At 47.4% G+C, this 21,077-nt stretch overlaps 1 protein-coding gene and 1 pseudogene across 1 annotated transcript; both read right to left on the minus strand.

Moving 5' to 3' along the window:
* Positions 1–1,038: 1,038 nt before the first annotated feature.
* LOC123060265 (leucine-rich repeat receptor-like serine/threonine-protein kinase RGI4) lies at positions 1,039–5,763 on the minus strand. The gene is made up of 2 exons (XM_044482879.1): positions 2,448–5,763; positions 1,039–2,336 (listed from the first exon to the last, which is right to left on the minus strand). Exons 1-2 carry the CDS (start codon positions 5,299–5,301, stop codon positions 1,864–1,866), a joined length of 3,327 nt encoding a protein of 1,108 aa, XP_044338814.1. The 5' UTR covers positions 5,302–5,763; the 3' UTR covers positions 1,039–1,863.
* A 6,532-nt stretch (positions 5,764–12,295) lies between these two features.
* LOC123060266 (RNA-binding protein 10-like) lies at positions 12,296–18,995 on the minus strand (annotated as a pseudogene).
* Positions 18,996–21,077: the final 2,082 nt, after the last annotated feature.

Below are 21,077 nucleotides of genomic sequence, written 5' to 3' on the forward strand. Positions count from 1 at the left end.
GTCGTCTTTCCCACATCTGGCCCACTTGACTTCGGTTGTCGCTCCTGCATACAGCCCTGACTGACGCCACGCTGCTCCACTTGTACCTACATGCCACATAGCGTGAGCAGGCGCGCCCATCCGCCAAATCGCCGCACTCATGAAATATCCACATTTCTTTATGCGGAAAGCAAAAGTTCCCCCTAGAGTTAAAGTTTTTATGTGGTTAGCTCTCAGAAATAGTATACTTACGAAAGATAATTTATTACGCAGGGGGTGGAAAGGGGACAAAAATGCCATTTCCGCGGGCAAAATGAAATTGTCAATCATCTTTTCTTTACATGTTCGATAGCTTGTATGATGTGGAATGTTCTGAAGTGTGCTTTCAATCTGTTAGACATCCCTGAAAATTTGGATTCTGTAATGGGATCCTGGGTTAAGAAATTTAGTAGAGATGAGAGAGGTCTGGTAATGGTAGGGATTTCTGCCTGGACACTTTGGAAATTAAGAAATGGTGTGGTGTTTGATAACAGCAAGGTAGATGACCCTTGTATACCAGTTAACTTCTTTCTAAAATGTCTTCATGATTGGATGATTTTGCAGAAAAACCCCGAAAGAAGTGAGATGATGGCAGCAGGAGTGAGGCAGGTTGGAAAAGTCGCAAAAGAGGTGTTCTTGGTGGCTCATGGGTGGCGTCCTTGTGTGAGGAGGATTGCAGCTGAATAAAAACAGCTGATATTCTGCATCCTGGGACGACGACCTTGGCCAGAAGGGCACATCTGGGACAGCTTTTGCTTCTTTCACTCCCTAGAGCTTTACTCTCCTGTTATCCTATATATGCCATGATGTAATACGTCTAGAACCTTTTATGTTCATGTTTGCTCGGTCTGGACCTAGATTTGAGCCCAGTCCTTAGATCAGAGCTGCTAGATAGTAGATGTAAGGGTGGGAGGGATGGCTCCTACTCCTGTATCGCTTTTAGCTGCTTAGATGCAAGGTTAAAGCTTTGTTATCTTTTCATATTTTGATGGTGTAAGAACCTGCTGATTTCTAGTAATGGAAATCGAAGAGGTGGCTTTCTTTTATATTGTTAAAAAAGGAAAGAAAGAAGAAAAAACTCTGAACATTCCATGGCCCAGCGTGCCGAAAGCCCTGGCGGCCTGGCCTAAAGGATAAATTTCACGCTCATTACTACTCCCTCCGTCCTATAACATAAGACGTTTTGTGACACTACAGTAGGTCAAAAGGCGTCCTATATTATAGGATGAGGGAGTAGTAACCTACAGAAAGCAGTATGTGCCGCCTAGCCGCACCACCGATTGTCGCCGGCCCAGGCAAACGCCAGTGCTGTCCGTCCGTCCATTTCCGCCCGGGCAAACTTCACCGCCCCACGAGCTCACCCAAAGCGGCCCCGGAACAAATCACCGGTCACATGATTAAACATGATTGCCCGTCGCAGCGCGGCCAACACGAACGGGGACAGATGCATGCACGGCAATGGGAATGTGGAGCGGCGTCACGTCACCAGATCACAGTCACGCCAAAGAGATCATGGAGATTGGACAGGATTAATGTACACACGCGCCAGATGCGATGCATCGTCTGCATCACCAGGCGTTGGCTATGGTATTGTGCGAATTATTGCTGTTGCTTGTGTTGCTGTGGTACGTGGTTCGCGGTGGCGTCTTCTACCTTGTTTGCTCCACCGGGCCGGACCACACGACGCGTCGATCCCACCCTGTCCAGCGAGGCTAGCTCCTGGGCCGGCGGCGGGCCGGCGACAGCGCTACCGCCGCTCGACGACGCGCGGTGCGGTCGCCGTCGCCACAGTGCCGCGTTTGGCGTCACCGGGACGGGATCCATCCTCTTGCTTGGTCCAACGAGCTACACGCTCCCGGTTGTTGAGTAGGCCAGCGAGCTGGAGTGGGCCTGCGTCTGGCCCGGGCGCGGCAGCGGCACCGGTCTACTCTGCTCGCTCCACTTGCCGAAGGACCCGCCGCCGCCGCCGCTCATCTTCCGCGACTCGGCGCCGTCGTCGTGGCGGAGGCCGCGGAGGAGCGCCGCCACGTCCTTCATCGTCGGCCGGTCCTCCGGGCGCGTGCTGGCGCAGAGCAGCGCGATCCCGAGGGCCTGCAGCATCTCCTGGACCTGCGTGTCCGGCCGGCCCTGCAGCCGCGCGTCGACCACCTCCGCCGGGTCGCACTTGCGGTGGAGGTGCTCGCGCACCCACTGCACCACGCTCTGCCCCTCGCCGAACGCGTGCTCCACCGGCCGCCGCCCCGTGATCATCTCCAGCAGCACCACCCCGAAGCTGTACACGTCGCTCTTGGTCGTGATCTTGATCATGCATCCGTACTCTGCACCACAAATTTGAATGGGATCAGATGACGTATAACGAACTTCACTAACTGACAGCAAAAGTACGGTGGTACAAAGATGGAATTCTGTGGCTGAAATGGATGCCTTACCGGGAGCGATGTACCCGTAGGATCCGGCGAACGGCGGGGGCGACGAGTTGGCGCCCTCGTCGGCGACTCTGGCGAGGCCGAAGTCAGCGACGCACGCCTCGTAGCGCTCCCCGAGAAGGATGTTGTCGGCCTTGACGTCGCGGTGGAGGATCGCCGGCACGCAGTCGTGGTGGAGGTAGGCGAGGCCCTCGGCCACGCCGACGGCGATCGAGAGCCGCAGCTCCCACTCCACCACGGGGGCGCCCGCCGCGCCGCCGTGCAGCAGGCCGCCGAGGGTGCCGTTGGGGAGGTAGTCGTAGAACAGGAGCCGCGCCCGCCGGTTGGAGGCCCACCCCAGGAGCCGCACGATGTTGCGGTGGCGCACGCGGGGCAGCACGCCGATCTCGCACGCGAACGCCTCCACGGACGCGTCGTCGCACGACCGGAACTTCTTGACGGCGATGGCGACCCCGGTGGACGGGACGCTCGCGCGGTACACCACGCCGGACCAGCCTTGCCCGATCACGTTCGCCGGCGTGAGGCTGCGGGTCACGTCGCCCACGCTGATCTCCAGCTTCTGGTACAGCGTCACGTCCCACGGCGGCAGCATCTCGGCGTCCTTGTCCTCCTGGCGCGCGCCGCCGAAAATCGAGCCTTGGCGCCGGCGACCGAGTAGGACGACCGCCGCGGCAATCAGGAGGACCACGAGAGCAGAGAGCAGAACGGCCGTGGCGACGCGAGCGGCGCGCTGAGCTGCACGTTCACGGTCACTGGCGTCGCCGGGGCACCGGGAGAGGCAGAGCGCCGGGTTGCCCTCGACGTCGCTCATGGGCAGCTTCGCGAAGAACGCCGTCTCCGGCGCGCGCCCGGAGAAATTGTTGAAGGAGACGTTGAGCGCGACGAGGTTCTGGAGAGCGGACAGCAGCTGGAGGTCTCCGGAGAGCTGGTTGTGCGAGACGTCGAGCACGCCGAGCCGCGTGAGCCCGGCGAACTCCTTGGGCATGGCACCCGACAGGCCGTTGCAGCTGAGGTTAAGACCAATCTCCAGACCTGCAATCTTGCCGATGCTCGCCGGTATGGCGCCGGACAGCGAGTTGCCGCCGAGGTCCAGTAGCTGGAGCCGCGCGCACGAGCCGATCTCGTGAGGTATCTGGCCGGAGAGCCGGTTCCCGCCCAGAACGAGCTTGGTGAGCGAACCGAGCATGCCCACCTCCGACGGGAGCGAGCCGCCGATGGCATTGTACGAGAGGTCGAGGTACTGCAAGGACATCATTCCTTGAAACAGGCCCTGCGGCAGCACGCCGGTGATGGCGTTGCCGTGCAGGTCGAGGAACGTGAGGTTCCGGCACCCGGCGATCTCGGCGGGGATGGCGCCAGACAACCTGTTCGAGCTGAGGTCCAGGAAGCTGAGGTGGCCAAGCTTGCCGATCTGGGCCGGTATGGCGCCGGCGAGGTGGTTGCCGCTTGCCCGGAACCGGACGAGCGACGTGCAGTTGCCGATCTCCTGCGGTATCTCGCCGGAGAGGACGTTGTCGATGAGCAGCAGCTTGGACAGCTTGGGCAGCCTGAACATGGACGGCGGGATGGGCCCGGTGAGCGCGTTCTGCGACAGGTCGAGCGACTCGAGGCTGACGCAGCCGCCGATCTCCGGCGGGATGGTGCCCGTGAGCTGGTTGGCCCAGAGGTACAGCATGCGCAGCGCCGTGAGCTTGCCGATCTCGGCCGGGATGGTGCCGGATATCTGGTTGTTGTCGAGCTCTAGGTCTGTGAGGTTGGTGCACCGCGCGAGCTCCGCCGGGATCGGGCCGGACATCTTGTTGACGCTGAGCTGCAGCTCCTGCAGCGCGACGAGGTTCCCGAGCGACGCCGGGATGTGGCCGGTGATGCCGTTCATGGACAGGTCGATGACGTTGAGCCCCGTGCACTTGCCCAGCTCCGGCGGGATGACGCCGACGAGGTTGTTCTGCCACAGCAGCAGGTTCTTGAGGTTGCTGAGGCCGCCGAGCTGCGCCGGGATGGAGCCGGACAGCGCGTTCTCGTACAGGTAGATGTTCTGCAGGCTGGCGCATTTCCCGAGCTCCGGCGGGATCGGGCCGGAGAGCAGCGCGGTGTAGATGGCCAGCGTGTCGAGGTTCTTGAGCTGGCCGAGGCTCGCCGGGAGGGGGCCCGAGATGCTGGTCTCGGCGAGGCCGAGCATGGTGAGGTTGGAGCAGTTGCCGATCTCCGGCGGGAGCGCGCCCTGGAGGTTCTTGTTGCCGCCACCACGGAGCACCTCAAGGCTGGCCATCCTGCCTATGGAGGCCGGGATGGCGCCCTCGAGCTGGTTGTCGTAGAAGATGAGCTCGCGCAGCACCGTGAGGTTGCCGATGGCGTCCGGGATGGCGCCCTCGAGGTGGTTGGAGTTGACAGCGAGGCTCTCCAGCTTGCTCCCAGGCCGGCAGAGGCTCACCGGGATGGAGCCCGTGAGCGCATTGTTGCTGAGATCAAGGTGCGTGAGCGCCGGCAGGTCGCCGAGCTGCGGCGGGATGGGCCCGGACAGGTTGGTGCCGGTGAGCACCAGCCGCTCCAGCGTGGCGCCCACAGCCGCCGCCAAATTGTCCGGCACGCCGCCCAGCAGGTCGACGAACTGTAAACTCAGCTCCGTGACGCCGCCGTCGGCATTGCACGACACGCCGGTCCACCGGCACGGCGACTTGTCGGCCGAGCTCCAGCCCCCCAGCGCCCCCGCGCCGCCGCCGCCCAGCGTGCGCTTCCACGCCAGCAGCGCCGCGCCCTGCGCGTCCACGGCGAGCGCGCCGCCGCCCATGCACGCCACGACGACCGCGCAGCACAGCACCGCCGCCACGCGCCCGCAACCGCCCATATCAGGAGGCATGCCAGCTACAATGGACTGATTGACACCGCACTGTCGACGAACAGATCAAGAGGCGGTGCGGCGGCGGCTCAGCTGCACATGCTGCTGCGTCAAATTCAGAAGCAACACAAGCACAAGCAAAATCTTGGTTCTTGCTTGTGTTGGAAGGGTAGATAGATGGACGGATAGATAATAACAGAGCACTTGCTTTTAGGTGGCTTGTTGGCGAGGTTTACTCACTCAGTCTCACACTCACACTAAGGTTTAGTAAGGAGGAAGAAGAGAGAGGGGCGTGCAGGCCGGCATGGCTGCAAATTTTATATCTTCTCCATGGGAAAAGAGATCGGCAGGGGTGGGGGAGGGGGATGGACGGAGCAATCCAATCAGCAGCGGCAAACCAGCAAGGAAATGGCGGATTAGGTGGCCGCGGGCACACCAGCGGTGGAGCCGTGTTACTAATAATTTAACTGAAATTTTAACCATATCAAAGGGTTTTGAGCCGCTGACATTGTAAAGCGTTGCGTCGGGAAGGTCCGGTGAAAACCTCATGAAAAGGCATGGCCCCATCAGAAGAAAAACTACGGACAATATGCTCATCATGCATGCAGTGCAGTCCAGCGGCAGCAACAAAAACCGCAGCTGCAGCTAAAGCGGCGCGGGAATATCTCGGAAATGCAGCGCAACAGTGTGGAACAAGTTCCTTTCAGGAAATTTGGAGCAGCATGAGCCAGCCTCTCTGTCCTTGTGTAAAAAGGGTCCAGTCGGTGAGGCTTTGAGTAGTAGCTGTGATTGTGATCATGGGCATGGCCTCCCTGCCTGCAGGAATCTTCAAGGGTTGAAATCAAAGGTGAAAAGGGGTAGAGAATAATCAAGCTAGGGAAGGGAGGTGGCAGGCATGCATCACAGCTGGTGTAACACTCACATGACAGTTCATTCCCACGCAGTGAAAACCATACTCAAACTGTAGGATTAGCTAGTGGCTGTCTAGTGTCTGCCCTGCAGGTTAAAGTTAAACAAAAGGGTTAGATCTAATCTACCACTACTACTACACCCCTAATGGAGGGCACCATGCACATGCAAAGCAGTGGGAGTAGATGGGATCTACCGCTGCTTAGCCAATACTTTTCACTGCATGGCTTAGCTTATAGCTAGCTCATGGTTAAACTAGTGGGCGGCCGGCCTCCTCACCTCACCCCTGCCTGCCTTTCTTGTACTTTGTGTTAATTGCGAGGAAGCCGCCGTTAGCGGCGGTTAAAAAACTCCTGCCATTGTACTCCACTGGGAGAAATTTCGCAGGCTCACAGATCTAGATCTACCCCTGAGGCGACTACAAATTCCCATTGGTAAATGTGGCGGCAGTCCTAATTAACCGGGGCGCAGCTCCTCTAGCTAATCCCGTGGAGGATAGGAGTAGTAATTCCAATGAGTGGAGGTTACAGAGTATTTACATCGGAACTAGGGCTTTCATTTGGGCTTGGGGCAGGCAAATGTCATGCATTGTAAGGCTGGTCATAATGGGCAAAAACATAGTCTAGTAACTTACACACTTCTCTAGACTATGTTACTACCTCCATAATGGGTAGGAACATCTATGTAGTGTCATGCAACAATGTATTTATTAGGTTATAGACTCATTGTTTTTTGGAGTGTGTGATGTTCCGGTAACTTAGCTAGTTACCACAAACACCTCTCTCTTCATTAAATATGTGACACATAAGCAAAGTTGTATTGGAGTGTGTGATGTTACTCCTAAGTTCCTCCCCATTGTGACCAGCCTAAGTTGCATTGCCTGATACTAAACAACAGCAGCAGCACCACCATGCTTTTCTGTTCTTCTCTCGCAGTAACTAATTAATTACACTCTGGTGTGTTGATTCATGCTTCAGATGACTTTTTACTGACAAAGTTGGGTAAAAACATCTGCTTGCCTCGGTTCGTCTAAGGGCAAGAAAAATATATTCATGACTGTGGGTAGGCTTAGTTCACAAGTACTCCCTCCATTCCAAAATATAGTGCGCCCGCGCTTTCTGAGGTCGAACTTTGACCATAAATTTAACGAACGAGATCGACTGCGGCGGGAGAAAAAGTTACATAATTAAAAACTTCTTTCAAATATGAATTCACTGATACAACTTTTGCTCCCGGCGCAATCGGTCTTGTAGTTAAATTTACGGTCAAAGTTGAAGCACGCGGATAGAGGAAGCACTACATTGTAATATGGAGGGAGTATGTCTATGTTGGTAGAGCTAGTGTGTTGGGCAATGATGCGCCAGCATGCGGTGAAGCTTAAAAGTGGTGTCAAAAGCTGGCCAGTTTTCTACACGGATGATGAAAAAGACTGCAAAATTGGAATGGAGTTTAACGGACTAATTATTAACCCCATGCACAGCAGCTTAAGTTTTTCACCACATCAGAGTGTAGATCTACCAGACTAGACTAGCAGTTCCTGCTTTACCAACTCAGCTAACAGTCTGCTAGCTTCTACCATGTTCATACTGCTAGCATAGACTACATGCACATAGTACACAGCACAGGCAAGTTTTTCTGACCAAATGACTAGATTTGAAGTCTGGCATGGGAGGCGATCTGGCGGTGGTAATTAAGGGCGAGACGATCTGCAGGATCCAATATTACTGCCGAGCAGAATCTGAATACAATCGCTCTTCTCATCATAATTAAAGGAAAAGAAAGATGGGGTGCAGATAAGCCTGAAGTTGATCAATGGATCACGTGAGGCAGTGGACTCCTCGAGCTGCTTGCCGCGTGACAGCATCCGCTCAATAATTTTGAATTTTCCATCCCAGGATGGCTCATCCAATTTGTTAGTAACACTTGTATTGATATATGCAGGTCGTTCTACAAAGTCGATCATGCATGAACTGGGAAAAACACATGGCATGAGATGGGTGTGCCCGCGCAGCGGAAAGAGACACCGGATAAACTCGAAGAAGAAAAACGTCTAATGAAAGGGAGGGAAAGAAATTTTGGTGATTGAGCAGCAATGTTTGAACAGGCTTGCAAGCAACAGTTAGCATATGTTTATAAACAGGAGCAAAGATTGGGTTAGTTAATATAAATGGTGTCGGTAAGGCACGGCGGGAGCGCGTGAGTGAGGGGAGAAAGTTGTTGAGGGGGGCAAGGGGAGAGGAGAATCTAGGCATGAGGCACATGGAATGGGCTAAAGACAAGAAGAATACAAGTCACAAGGACAGGGCCCGGATAGGGGTAGGGTTGGGGTCATGTGAGGAGGAGATGGTGCTTGCAACGCACTTCTTACTGATACGATAGGTGTCCGTTTGTTTAGCTCCGCTCCAGTGCAATTAAGGCCAGCAACGGTGAGCAAGCATGCAAGGGTTAACCGTAAACAAGCATCATCATTCAGTGCCCTACCTAGCTTAGCTTGGCTTGGCTTAGCTAGGGGTGTGCAATTATTTGCAGCCCTGTGGCTGGGGCCATCAGGCAAGCAGAGCACACGAGCATGACCGTGACACGCATGAAAAAAAGAAGAGCAGGCACCTTCACCAGGGGGTGTGGCGGAGCCAGGATTCATAGGGGGACCAAGTACGTATATTGATCTAATCTCGTTGGTAATTACTCGTCGCTCCTACCTAAAATTGTCGATCGTTGGGGGGGGGGGGGGGGGGGGGGGAGGCCCCTACTCGTCCCCCGGCTCCGCCCCTGCCTAGGACTTTTTCTAGTCCCAACTAAAAAGTCCATAGTCCTTAAAAAGTCTCTCCCTGTTTGTTTCCAAAAACTAAAAAGTTTCTAGTCCCTTTCTAGAGGTTATTAAATGATCATGTTGCCCCTATTATATGAAAAATAACAATCAGACAACACCATGGAGTGGCGGATCAATGGGTGTATGGAGGGGCATTGTTGGAAAAGTCCAAAAAAGACTCTTCTTGAGAGTCTTCTTCATTTAGTCTCAAATGCCTAGTTTAGTCTTTAAAAAATCTCCCCTGTTTGGTAAAAAAGTCTTTAAAAAGAATTTTTTCTAGTCCCTACATAAAAAAATCTCTGAAAACAAACATCCTCTAGATCTAGATAGAGCTCCAGGTTAGGAGAGAGTTACACGCAGCAATGGCCAATGGGTTGGGCCAGGGACTGATAGGGTGTTCACCTTGCCGCCAAGTTTCCTTTCCTTTCTCTGCATGCAAGCTGCAGACACGTACGTCAAACTGAGTCTGATGGATGGATGGATCGGGACTTGCGTCCTCGACCAGGGCGATCATCTGGATTGGAAGGATTCTTCTTTTTCTGCATGGATGGACGGGCACCGGCAGGCCGCTGTCTGAGGTAAGGACGTGGCATGCGAAATCGCGATTGCATCTTTTCCTGTCGAGGCCGGACAACAGTGCCAATGATTTGACACGGCTAGATGCCCGGACGCCAGTACGTTGCGTACGTTCCCGATGGAACCGGCAGTGGCAGGGGTTCGTCCCCGCCATGCATGCATGCTGAGTCAAACATGGATCGAGACACGGCTGATGTTGGGTGCTTAGTGAACAGCCTAATCAGGCCTGATCGCACGCCTCAAACCCCTGGGCTGACTCCGTATCCAGGCCAAATATAGGATGGATATGGAGAGGCCCGAGCGCGATCGAGCACGTTTGTCACGTTGGATCGACACCCATCCACATCATAAATTGCATCAAATTCATTCCCTCGACCTACCGATTTCATTTGTTCTCTTCTCTCTTCTTCTCCCTTCGCGCTAGACGTCTCGTATATCAACTGCCACCCTTGCTCCAAAGTCGTCCTGAGCCTTGTCGCCGCCAACACTGGCACAACGGTCCTTTTAAACATGCTCTCACCGCCCGGACATAGTCACTGCCCCGGACGCCACTGCGGTACGTCCGGCAACTATCGGGCTGTCCCTTGCGCTCTATTGTTCAACCCATTGTCCAACCCATTTTTGTTGGAATACTCTTTTTGTTGTGATTTATTCGTAGGGAAAATGATGGATTCCAATGCTTCGTCGGGCCAGGAGTATGGACTGACGAAGATAAAATGATTGAAGATGAGTTCTTCGATTCGCCGAATTCAGACGAAGAAGTGAACATGATCATGCTCATGAGCATGCAAGAGGAAATGGATCGGCAAGTGGAGTATATTCTCAATTTCAAGGGCTCAATCAAAGGGATAAGAGTGATCGGTCGGGATAGGGTCTCCGGAGCATGGGTATTGCACAAGGACTACTTTGCTCTGGACCCAACTTTTCCAGATGATCCATGGTTTCGTCGCCATTTTTGTATGCGCAAACCATTATTTTTGCGCGTTGTGAAGGGAGTGGAGGCACACGATGACTACTTCAAGCTCACAAGGGATTGTTGCGGCCAACTTTCTTTCTTTGCTAAGCAGAAATGCACGACTACTCTGAGAATGCTTGCAGTTGGTACTGTCGTCGATGTTGTTGGTGAGATGGTCCGGACGAGGGAAGGAGGGATCACATGCTTGAAGAATACTGTCAGGTTTGCCTACTGTCATGATGCAAGTGTTTGGAGCAGAGTATCCGAGAGAACCAAATGTGCATGACACATAAAAGATGTTGGCATTTGGAGAGGTGAGAGGATTTTCATGAATGCTCGATTCAATTGATTGCATGCATTGGCAATGGAAAAACCGCCTGGAACGTATCAGGGTCACGCCAAAGAGGCCACTTATGGATTTGACATGCTTTCTTCGGAATGTCAGATTCTCGCAACGACATCAACGTGCTTCAATTCCCATGTTTAGGAGACTTTGTGATGAGGAATCATCGCCGTGCAACTACACTGTCAATGGTCATGACTACAACATGGTATATTATCTTGCCGATGGCATCTATCCAAACCACAAGGCGACAAACAAAGCGACTTTACAAGAATGCAGAAAGCAGTAAGGATGTGAAGAGGGCATTCAGAGTGCTTCAAGATTGTTGGAGAATTGTTTGTGGCAGCTAATGACATGTTATTTATTTTGCACGATATGATTATCAAGGATGAGGATGATGGTGTAGCTCAAACCAATGGTTTTGAAGTGCCTAAAGAACAAGTTCAAATGCCGGAAGATCAAGATGCAAATCAGCTTATGGACTTTTTGTGGATGCATCAGAAGCTTCGAGATCATGAGGTGCACGTGCAGCTACTCAATGATCTCATGAAGCATATGTGTACCCACAACGAAAACCAAAGAGCTAATGTTTGAGTTGTGCATTTAAAATAATTTTTATATAAGAATTATGTATTTTCCCTACCAGCATTTTTTATTTACGTGCGATATTGATGTGTATGATGGACATGCATGGATTTGCATGTATTTAAGAGTCGGGGTTTGAGGTATGTGGCTACCGGGCACGAGAGGGGCGGTTCGGATGCATTCTCGGGCGTGTCCAGGGGCGTCCGCGGATGTATAGGGGCCGGATTTGCAAGTCCGGTTGTAGATGCTCTTACTCACCTCAACTCACAAAAAAAAGTGACGTTTCAAACATTGACACAGTTTAAGATGTAACGTTCATCAGTAGTTTAGTGCTACTATATGCATAATGTTCAACACAATTATAGTACTATGTAAACACTTTTTAAGACAAATCTACACATGTAATTTTCAAGTTTCCAGTCTAAATACTTAAAAGGATTTTGGTGGTCAAAGCTTACGATGTACTACCCCCTCCGTCTCTGATAGTGTCAAAAATAATCTTATATTTTAGGACGGAGGGAAGTTAGGAATTGACAGTATACCAAGGCCAAAATTATCTAGGAGTAAGAGAGTTTCGTTTGTGTGCTTTACCTAATAGGAACTGGTGAAGCCTTAGTAGATTGATGGAGGAGAGCTTCGCCGTGTAAGGCTTCAACTGTTCAGTAGAACAAGTATTTGCAACTCCAGTGAAAAATCTCAGAAGTTGTGTTGGTTTTTCCTTCTGTTTGTTTATCGCATGTTCTTCAGTTTCACCTCTTCTTTCACATGGATCAATCCTCTTTACTGTGGCTTCATAAGAGTGAATCATTTTCATGAGCAAAGGGTCGGGGCCAGCAAATCAACTATAACACCATTAACAAATATAAAAGAGTAAATGGAGATGGATATTTTGACCGTCGCATCAAATGATTTCTCTTGTTATATTTACAAATCAAAATAGATTAGTCACAAAAGGAGTAAGAACTTCGTCAATCCATGGTAACCGCTGCTGAAATTCAAATTTCCACAGTATCCTCTGGTGCCTGCAGGACCAAAAAACGTGCATAAGGTCTCTTGCTTAATCTTAGCAACAAAAGATGCAGACAATCACGATGAATTATGCAGACGAAAGTAGTAGTAAATCATTGCAGATTCAAATAGTAGTAGTTTGAACCCACGTCAGAGTAGCTCTGGCGTCAACTCACACTTGGGCAGTTGAACCCACATCAGAGTGATTGCCACACCAGGACACCAAGAACTGTTCTTTACATAGCCACATATTGGGAGCAGTGCCCGGGTTTCCAGGGTCGTGGAATTGAGCCCTTTGGTTTCTTTCCGCCCTAGAAAGCAATTAGGCCAAAAGTACGCGTATAGTAAGTCCTAACCACCCCTCTTCCCTCCTCTCTGTGATCTCATTGGTCTTTTGTCATATGCGGTACATATATACCTTGCTTGTGCACAATGAGCAGCCCCAGCCTCCTCCCAAAACATTTAGATTGTTAATCACTCCCAAGGAAGACTAACTTTACTTTTCAGTACACTTTGATCATATGATCTCAGCGTCTTTTGTCATATGCAAGAGACTTGCTTGTCCAAGGTACTAATTCACACCGCATGAAATGCAGGATCAGGATGACTAATCAATCATATTAGACCCCGAATGTGCTCTTTCACTTACGTCGTAGTATAGTGGCACGGCCAAGAGTTCCACTCTAGCATTTTTATGAACCTCGGCTACTGTTCTACATCAATCCAATGAATGCAATTTCTTGAAGAACCGAGGTACTAGTTGTCAGTCAAATGACATTAAATAAGATAATGAAGCTGAAATCCATAGCATAACGCTACTTCCAAAGAAATATGTTTATGATATGATGGTATCCTAGACTCCTAGTGCCTCGTAAATAGAAATTAATTGCATCTACTACTAAATAGGAGTAGTACACCTAAGAAAAGCATGATCAACAATCCACAGGTTTAAAAGCATTTTGTCACATTACAAATAGAGAAATAAACAGTGTTAAAAGAGCAATTCCAGGTCGTTGCACATTTTATCAGGTCTCAGGTGGAAAAGCACAAAATATGTAGATTATATTAAAATGACAGGTAAAGCCATCCTTAAGGATTTTAATCCAGACAACTTCAGCTACACGATAGGTTTCCTACATGCAGTACAGGACAAATTAAACATAAGTCGGAAACAGAACCTTTACTGCATTAGTAATACAATGTCCTTGGAACAGTCAGGACTGCCGCGATGACAATGAATCTGTTACACCTATCCTGCGTAGAAGTTACACCTCAATCAACCATGCCAAAGTTTGAGAAGTTACTACTTACACTTTCAAGATACAACCAAAAATAATAGTCAGTGAATTTCCATGTCTCAGATAGCAAACTATGTTCAACATATGCTCTCCAGTATGAGTTATTAAGTTCCAATTTTTAAGCTGCTTGAGAGAAGTTTTGCAAACTAATGAATATATAAATTTGGTGCATTCTCACTATCTTATTAGATGCAAAATTTACCTCCGGAGGTAAAAGAAATGTGGGCTGGAATCACCATGTACAGGGGTTCAAAGATCAGAACTTCTCAGCGGGTTTGATTCCATCCCAAACCAGCACCATGTTTGTTGAAAGTAGGCTGTATAGGTTCTACAATACCCTGTCTGCTTTTACCAAGGGCCTCTCCCTAAACAAGTTTGACAATAAAACAAAATCAATAGGAAAGTCGAATATTCGGTGTAAGAAATAGATTACTTATCAATATTTTGCTATGTGTTTGCTAAACAAACTGATCAATGAAAAACATGCCTCACCAAATATTATACATGCTAAATAAACTGTTCAGAAACGTATTTTAGCACACAAAAGAGAAATAACTATAGGAAATATGTTCTTCGTAGATATGTCTGCCCTGATGTCCTCAGGCACTGAGATACGAGAGAAGTGGTGTTTACAAAAAACTATATATACAGAATATTTTTTGTTCTTATAGAGATTCTCGTTGTTCTTGATAGTATATTTTTTTTCCATCCTAGAATGCAAAGGCATATACCAAGTCCAACAGTACAGATAAGATATACACATACTTCTTTCCAGCCCATGTTCTCCATGATTCTCTTCGCAGACTTCAAACCGCTGGAACATAAGTTCATATCAACTGGTCCAGCTCCCAAGGAGTCCATGTCCTCGATTGCATCTTCATATTCATCAGAACTCATGCCGTTACTTTGCTTCTGCCCAGGTCCTATCCCTAAGCCGCGGTGTAGCTTTCTTCTCTCAGCAGCCCTGTCCCTATAAGTATTTATCTTGTGCTCCTACAAATATTGCAGACATTTCAGAATATTGTTGTCAAGAACATCAGCGCTGATGCTTTAAGTTTGTTATTTACAACATAAATTACAAATGTGGCTGTATAAGGAAACAATTCAACAGAGGTGGTACTCCAAACTTCCATAGATGATGAAATTAAGAAAGATTAGAACATGGAGCAATATAGCATTATCAATGTATTTTGATATGGCAATATGATACAGTACTCTATTTAACTTTTCAATCATGCATATACATTGTTTAAAACACCCAGAATCAGGCTACATAGTGTACATAAGCCATAAAACTACTGTCAATAAAATTCTAATTCGATGGAAAGCATTGTTGCCATAAAATAATTAATAAATCTCTGTCTATATAAATATCAAACTTCTTGAGTTTAACGTTGGGCATTTAAATTGTTACCTAGGAGTAGTACTCACTAGACAAAGGAAGCATTGATGCTTCCTCTAGCCTTTAAGATTTCTTCTATGTTTTTTAACAATTGCTCCCAATCACATGATCTCCAATGCGGCATGAGATGACAAACAAATAGGTTGCAAAATTCAAAATTACTAATAAGCTGAAAATAGCACAAAGTTAAACACTGTCAAAACCAACTTAATGTTTCAGTAAATAGATCTCCAAATGGGTTTGACTATCAATAAATTGTTGGGAAACAAACAGGTTAGACAATATTTCAGTAAATGGCAACGAGAGGAATCAGTTAAACATTAACTTACCTTGCCACTAGCAGCTGAAACACCTTCCCCGGTAGAAGATTCATGAGCAACATCAGACAGGCAACATGCAGTAGACTGCTTATCTGAATTGTTATTAGGGTTGGCATATAGGTCAGGAAAAGCCCAATCTTTTGTTGGGTTCGAAGAGTCATACGCTGATAAAGAGGCCAGGTATTTTCTGCTTGGGTTCCTCAGCCTCTACAACTTCCCTGATACATGAGTACTAGTATAAGTATTACATGGAGTTTTAGGCCCAATAATTGTCAACCAAAGAACAGCGGAAATTTTTCTTCACAGTATTCTGTCTTACTGTAAGCTTTAATAATGGTATCTGATATAGAAAATTCCATCATATTATATTCAAGTTTCAGCAAAAGAAACTTACTCCCTCCATCCTCAAATAAGTGGACGTTTAGCATTCGAAATTTGTCCACAAAAGAGTGTGCTTCTATCTTCCCAATGCACTTTAAAGTAGAAAAGATGTTTCTGTCTCATCACATGGGAATCAAGCCCAATAACATTCAACAGGTCTCCTCATTTTCTACATGCACTTAGCTCATTCGAGGTGGGGAATTAAAGAGGAGAGAGATAGTGGCTTGCACCTTCCCAATGCATTTTCTACTCCACCCCATAATCTGTCTTAAAATTTCTATATGTCCACTTATTTGAGGACGGAGGAAGTATATTAGGAAGGAAAACCATCTACGCCTTGGTATCAAAAGAGCGGTGCACATTCCTATCTTTCTACCCTATCCAAGTATCCAGTCTTACCTGATGAAACACGTACAAGATCAAGATGAACTTCACGAACAGGAGCGGTTCTTAGAAGGCCACCACGAGCAGGCAGAGAAGGATGAAGCTTACTAGAACCCCTAGTTAAACGTCCCACAAGCCTAGTCATGGGCTGACCTTTGCTAACAGGTTCTGTGACCATATGCCAGTCCCAAAGATCAACGCTCGGAAACAATGGCAGCTCATCATTTACTCTCTCTACTTGACCATACTGAGAAAGCCAGTTCTCTTCTTCTGGGGAAACAATATGCAAAGCAAAATATCAGTAAGACGCACACATCACACAGAGACAACACACCAGATAATCCCTAACATGTGCCAGTGCTCAGTATTTCAGTAACTAAAATGAAGATAGTAATATGATGGCCCTCACCTTCCCCTAAAGATTCATGCACAACTGTGAAGCTCTCGATTTGCATTTTATCTTCTATTTGCTGTAATGTAGCATCATTCAGAGAGTCTGATGCATTATCTGAAGCCACGTTACTGAGTTTGTTCTCAACTGCATCACTTTTGCCTTCCTCTGGTGACCATAATAAATTTATTAGAATTGCCAGTGCAGACTTTCAGCATCCCACAACACAAGAAGGTAGGGGAAAACAGCAATAATTCAAGTTACTAACCACTTATCTGTGATTCTCCTAGTAAATTTTCAGTGTTGACCTCTATATTAGAGTATCCTGATAAATACATGTTAATTAGTGTTTCCTCCAGCCTGTAAAAGAAATAACAGAATCAAGCGCAAAAGAATCAGGTGTCTAAAAAAGATGTTTATCAGATAAGAGAGAGTGATTATTTATGCAAGAACCATTCTGATGGCGGTTGATGTGGAATATCCGGTTCCGGTCCTGCTATTAAATGTAAAAAAAAAATCGCATTATCTCTCCAATACCAACTGTTACAAAGACTTCTATTTCTCATGATTTGTTTCCCAAAAAGATAGCCTGGACCCTTTCTATACAAGAAAAACAAAACTACAACACTGTGCTACAGGTTCCCTTTCAGATATGGCTGGTGTTACTGTTCTGAAGCTAAAGATCGCATGTTTATATTTCAACAATTAATTCCAAGATAGATATAGATGCCGAACAAATATGCCCTCAAAAGTTGCAGCATTATCAACTAATGAGACTAACAAGAGGATTCCAGGAAACTTTGGCTAGCTTCATCACATGGACTCTGTACACTGGGTTCCTTGCCCTGTTTGAATATGGACATGGGTGTAAGCTCACACAAGACAATGATACATTGAGAAATTTTGAGGAACCAGATGAACTTGTAAGTACCGCATCTGAAGTCCATAACACGTAATCTCCATTCTCATAGATGTAGTACTGACCATCTGTGCTGCTGTAGTACCAGCCAGCGACAGGGTCATGGTAAAACCCAGTACTGAAAATGTAAGTAAACATCAGAAGATAACCAAAACGAGAAGGATGAATAATATGCTGAACAGAGGAGTACAGTAGAGTTTTGGACAGAGAAAGCCTTATATTTCTATAAAATGAACTGTATCCAAAGCCGTAGCTCCGTAAAAAAAAACTGTATCCAAAGAATAAGTTAGGTCGATACAACAACAAAAATGAACTATCAAGCAAATTACAAGCTATTTGTGCTCAGTATTCTGCACCTACTGATTTACTGTTGAAGAATGAAGTGAATGTGACATAAATCATCCAAACTCTGTATAACACAATGAATAGATATAAGAAATGAAGTATTTGCACAGTCAAAAAGGTCACCCGAGTGATTATCATAATTAGCAGACCACTGTCCAGTGTTTATGCAAAATCAACACAGCTAGACTCACTTAAAACTCAGAGATTTCTTCACTTAAAATGGCCAGATCCAGTCATTTTTGGCGGCGGGGTGGTGCCGGAGTGGATGGGGGTGGGGGTGGGGGCGCGCCGGCGGGGCTTGGGCGGCGGCAGAATGGAAGAGGGGGAGAGATGAGGTGTGGGGAATTTTTACTCCGCGGGTGGGCGGAGTATATTTGAAGGCCGCGGCCGCCGCGGAGTAAAAAATATCCTCCACTAACGGTTATAAGGGTTCGGTTAGGTGCACTTTAGAGGAGGAAACATGATTTTATCCTCCTCTAACTGATTATAAGGGATCGGTTAGAGATGCTCTAACATAACTAACCCTGTGTGCTCTCTTAGACTCTTACTGCTAATTATTGTGACAATGCATCATAAAAAAAACTTCCTATTCCAAAACAGGAGAGATTCAACCCCTCTCACAAACAGACAGAAGTACATATTCAAGTGAAATTCACAACAGCAACAGATATTTAACCCAAAAATGTAAATAATCGCAAGTAATCTGCACTGGGGCAGCAATGCATGCTAACCCCTGAACCCTGATGTCCATAAATTTGCTACTAACTACCAGCCCGTTCTCGAGCAAATGATTCTATCACTCATCAACGCTCCCGCCTGGGGAAGAACTGGATACCAGAATGGATTCGATTCGAGCAGCCGCAACTGCTCGAGCTTTGGAAGAAGAAACCTAGACCGTAGGGGGTAGGAAGGGGAACCTGGCGTGGTAGTAGAGCTGGGAATCCGCGTCCCACTCGAACCCCCCGCCGCCGCTTCCCGTCCCGGGGTCGGCGTCGCTCCCGTCCATCGCCGCCGTTCGCCGGAGGGGCACTCGTGGGTGCCGCGCCGCTTCCCAGCGTCCTCGCCTTGCCGGAGTGGTTTAATGGGCCGAATAAAATGGTGCTGAAGGATAGGTGCAGTAATAAACACATGGGCTGAAGAGACCTAAAGGCCCACGAGAAGTCTCCCCTCCTTGTTGCTTAGCGTCTATACCTCGCTTGAGTGCGGAGGATAGGGAGACGAGAGGCTTAGGCCTTGTACAATGGGAGATACTTGGGGATGTGCTTAGAAAAATAAACCGGATTTTTTTGAAGCAGCGGTGCTTATTTCTATAGGAGAGACGCTTAGTTAAGCGTCTACTCTCTACAAATAAGCACTGGTTCTTAAGGAAATCCTGGTTTATTTCTCTAAGCACCTCTCCTAAGCACCTCCCATTGTACAAGGCCTTAGGGCTCCACAAGCAGTTGCCAGGGATTTTCGCCGTGCTGCAAGGTGAGAGGAACCTTGCATCTTCATAGTGTATTCAAAAGTTTGTTTTTACTTTTCAAGGTGAAAAGGAATTTTATTTCATAATTATAGAGTGGCCTCACTTCTCCAATCTGACCACAGTCTTTCTACAGAAGTCTTCTCAGTATTTCATGTTGCAAATATTTATACCACGAAGAAAACAATTCTAGGATATTTTAATGTAATTATTAATTATAGGACTTATTTTGTAATCTTTTTTTATGAATGAAAGGGGTTTCCCCCGCCCCATTTTATTAATGAAGCGAAATCAGAAACCAGAGTTGTTCAACACCCATAAATAGCACCCATCGGTGTGACGCCACCCTAGCTAATTAAAAGATAGGATCCAGAGAGCACAGTTCTCTCAAACCAAAGTATTAGAGCTACTTATTTTATTACAGGCCCAGAAATACAAGAACACCATAGGAATCTAACAGAACCTCTGGCACGCCTTCAACTTCTCGGCCTTCACGATCATCTCCAGGCGATCCGTGGAAGTTCTCCGTGACATTTTCCAGAGGAGAATGCACCGTTGCAAAAGCGTTGCCTGAGCTTCGTCGCAGAGAACTTTCGATTGCTGTAGATGGGAGCTTAGCTTCGCAAGAACACATTTGACACTTCTCCAGATACGGCCTGAAAGCATAAATCATTTCTTAATTTCCAAATGCTCTATAAGGATGCAGCCACTGTCAAATTAAACACGGGTTTCCTTTTATGCATTCGCCACAAGGCGCACACATCATTGAAATTGTTGATGTAAGGATAATCGAAAGCTTTAGAGACAAAATCACAAACCTGTTTTGCAACCACACAATCAAATAACAAGTGTTGCACATATTCGTTTTCAGAGTAAAACACACAAGTTAAATCTTCTACAAGTCTTCTCTTAGCCAAATTATCACGGGTAAGAATCTTGTTATAAGCACCTAGCCAAAGAAACACATGTATTCTTTGAGGTCAAAGGACTTTCCAAGGCTTGTCACCAATATCAGAGACCACATCCCAAAAGTTGATTTGTTTATAAAAAGATTTCGCCGAATACACTCCATTCGCCTCCAAAGTCCAAATAGGAGAGTCAGCTTCATCACTCAAATGAGAGCTTTTGACCAGATCTACCAACTGAATCCAGCATTCAAAACCCGCATTGTCTACACATCTTCTAAAAGTTAACTTAAGATTATCACCATCCCAAACCTGGGCCACTGAACATTCAACTTGATTGCAAATGCAAAAAAGGTCTCAAAATTGTGTTTTGAGGGAACAATCCCCAACCCTTGTGGGATTGTTCTAAAAGAATTTTGTAATGTTTGTGTATCTATGATCTGAAGTATTACATTGTAATTTTGTGCACGATAAAAAAATTGTAGCTAATTCGCAATAAGAATAAACACCAAGTTTTTTTAGCAAACCCCGCTTGTTCGAGACGTATGACACGCTCGCCTACCATGCACCTTAAAACCCCTCCAAAAAGAAAACACGCACCTTAAATGGGTCAGGCCTAAATTTCTGTTCGCTTAGCTCTCGCCCGACCCACCGTTCGGCACAATGTACGCATGTTCTTTTCCTTTTTTTCTCTTTCTTTCCATCTTTAATTTTTACTTATTTAGTGTTCAACAAAAATATTTATTACCCCTATTCATAAAATTAATGTATATTTGGTAAAACATGCTACTTTTATGTGATTTCA

Source organism: Triticum aestivum, chromosome 3A, assembly GCF_018294505.1.
Source record: "Triticum aestivum cultivar Chinese Spring chromosome 3A, IWGSC CS RefSeq v2.1, whole genome shotgun sequence".
Taxonomy (NCBI): Eukaryota; Viridiplantae; Streptophyta; class Magnoliopsida; order Poales; family Poaceae; genus Triticum; species Triticum aestivum.

Excerpts from the sequence above, each read along its gene's own strand:
- LOC123060265 (XM_044482879.1), bottom strand. The coding sequence starts at position 5,301 with ATGCCTCCTGATATGGGCGGTTGCGGGCGCGTGGCGGCGGTGCTGTGC. Across the intron at positions 2,337-2,447 it reads CTACGGGTACATCGCTCCCG|AGTACGGATGCATGATCAAG; the intron begins GTAAGGCATCCA and ends TTTGTGGTGCAG.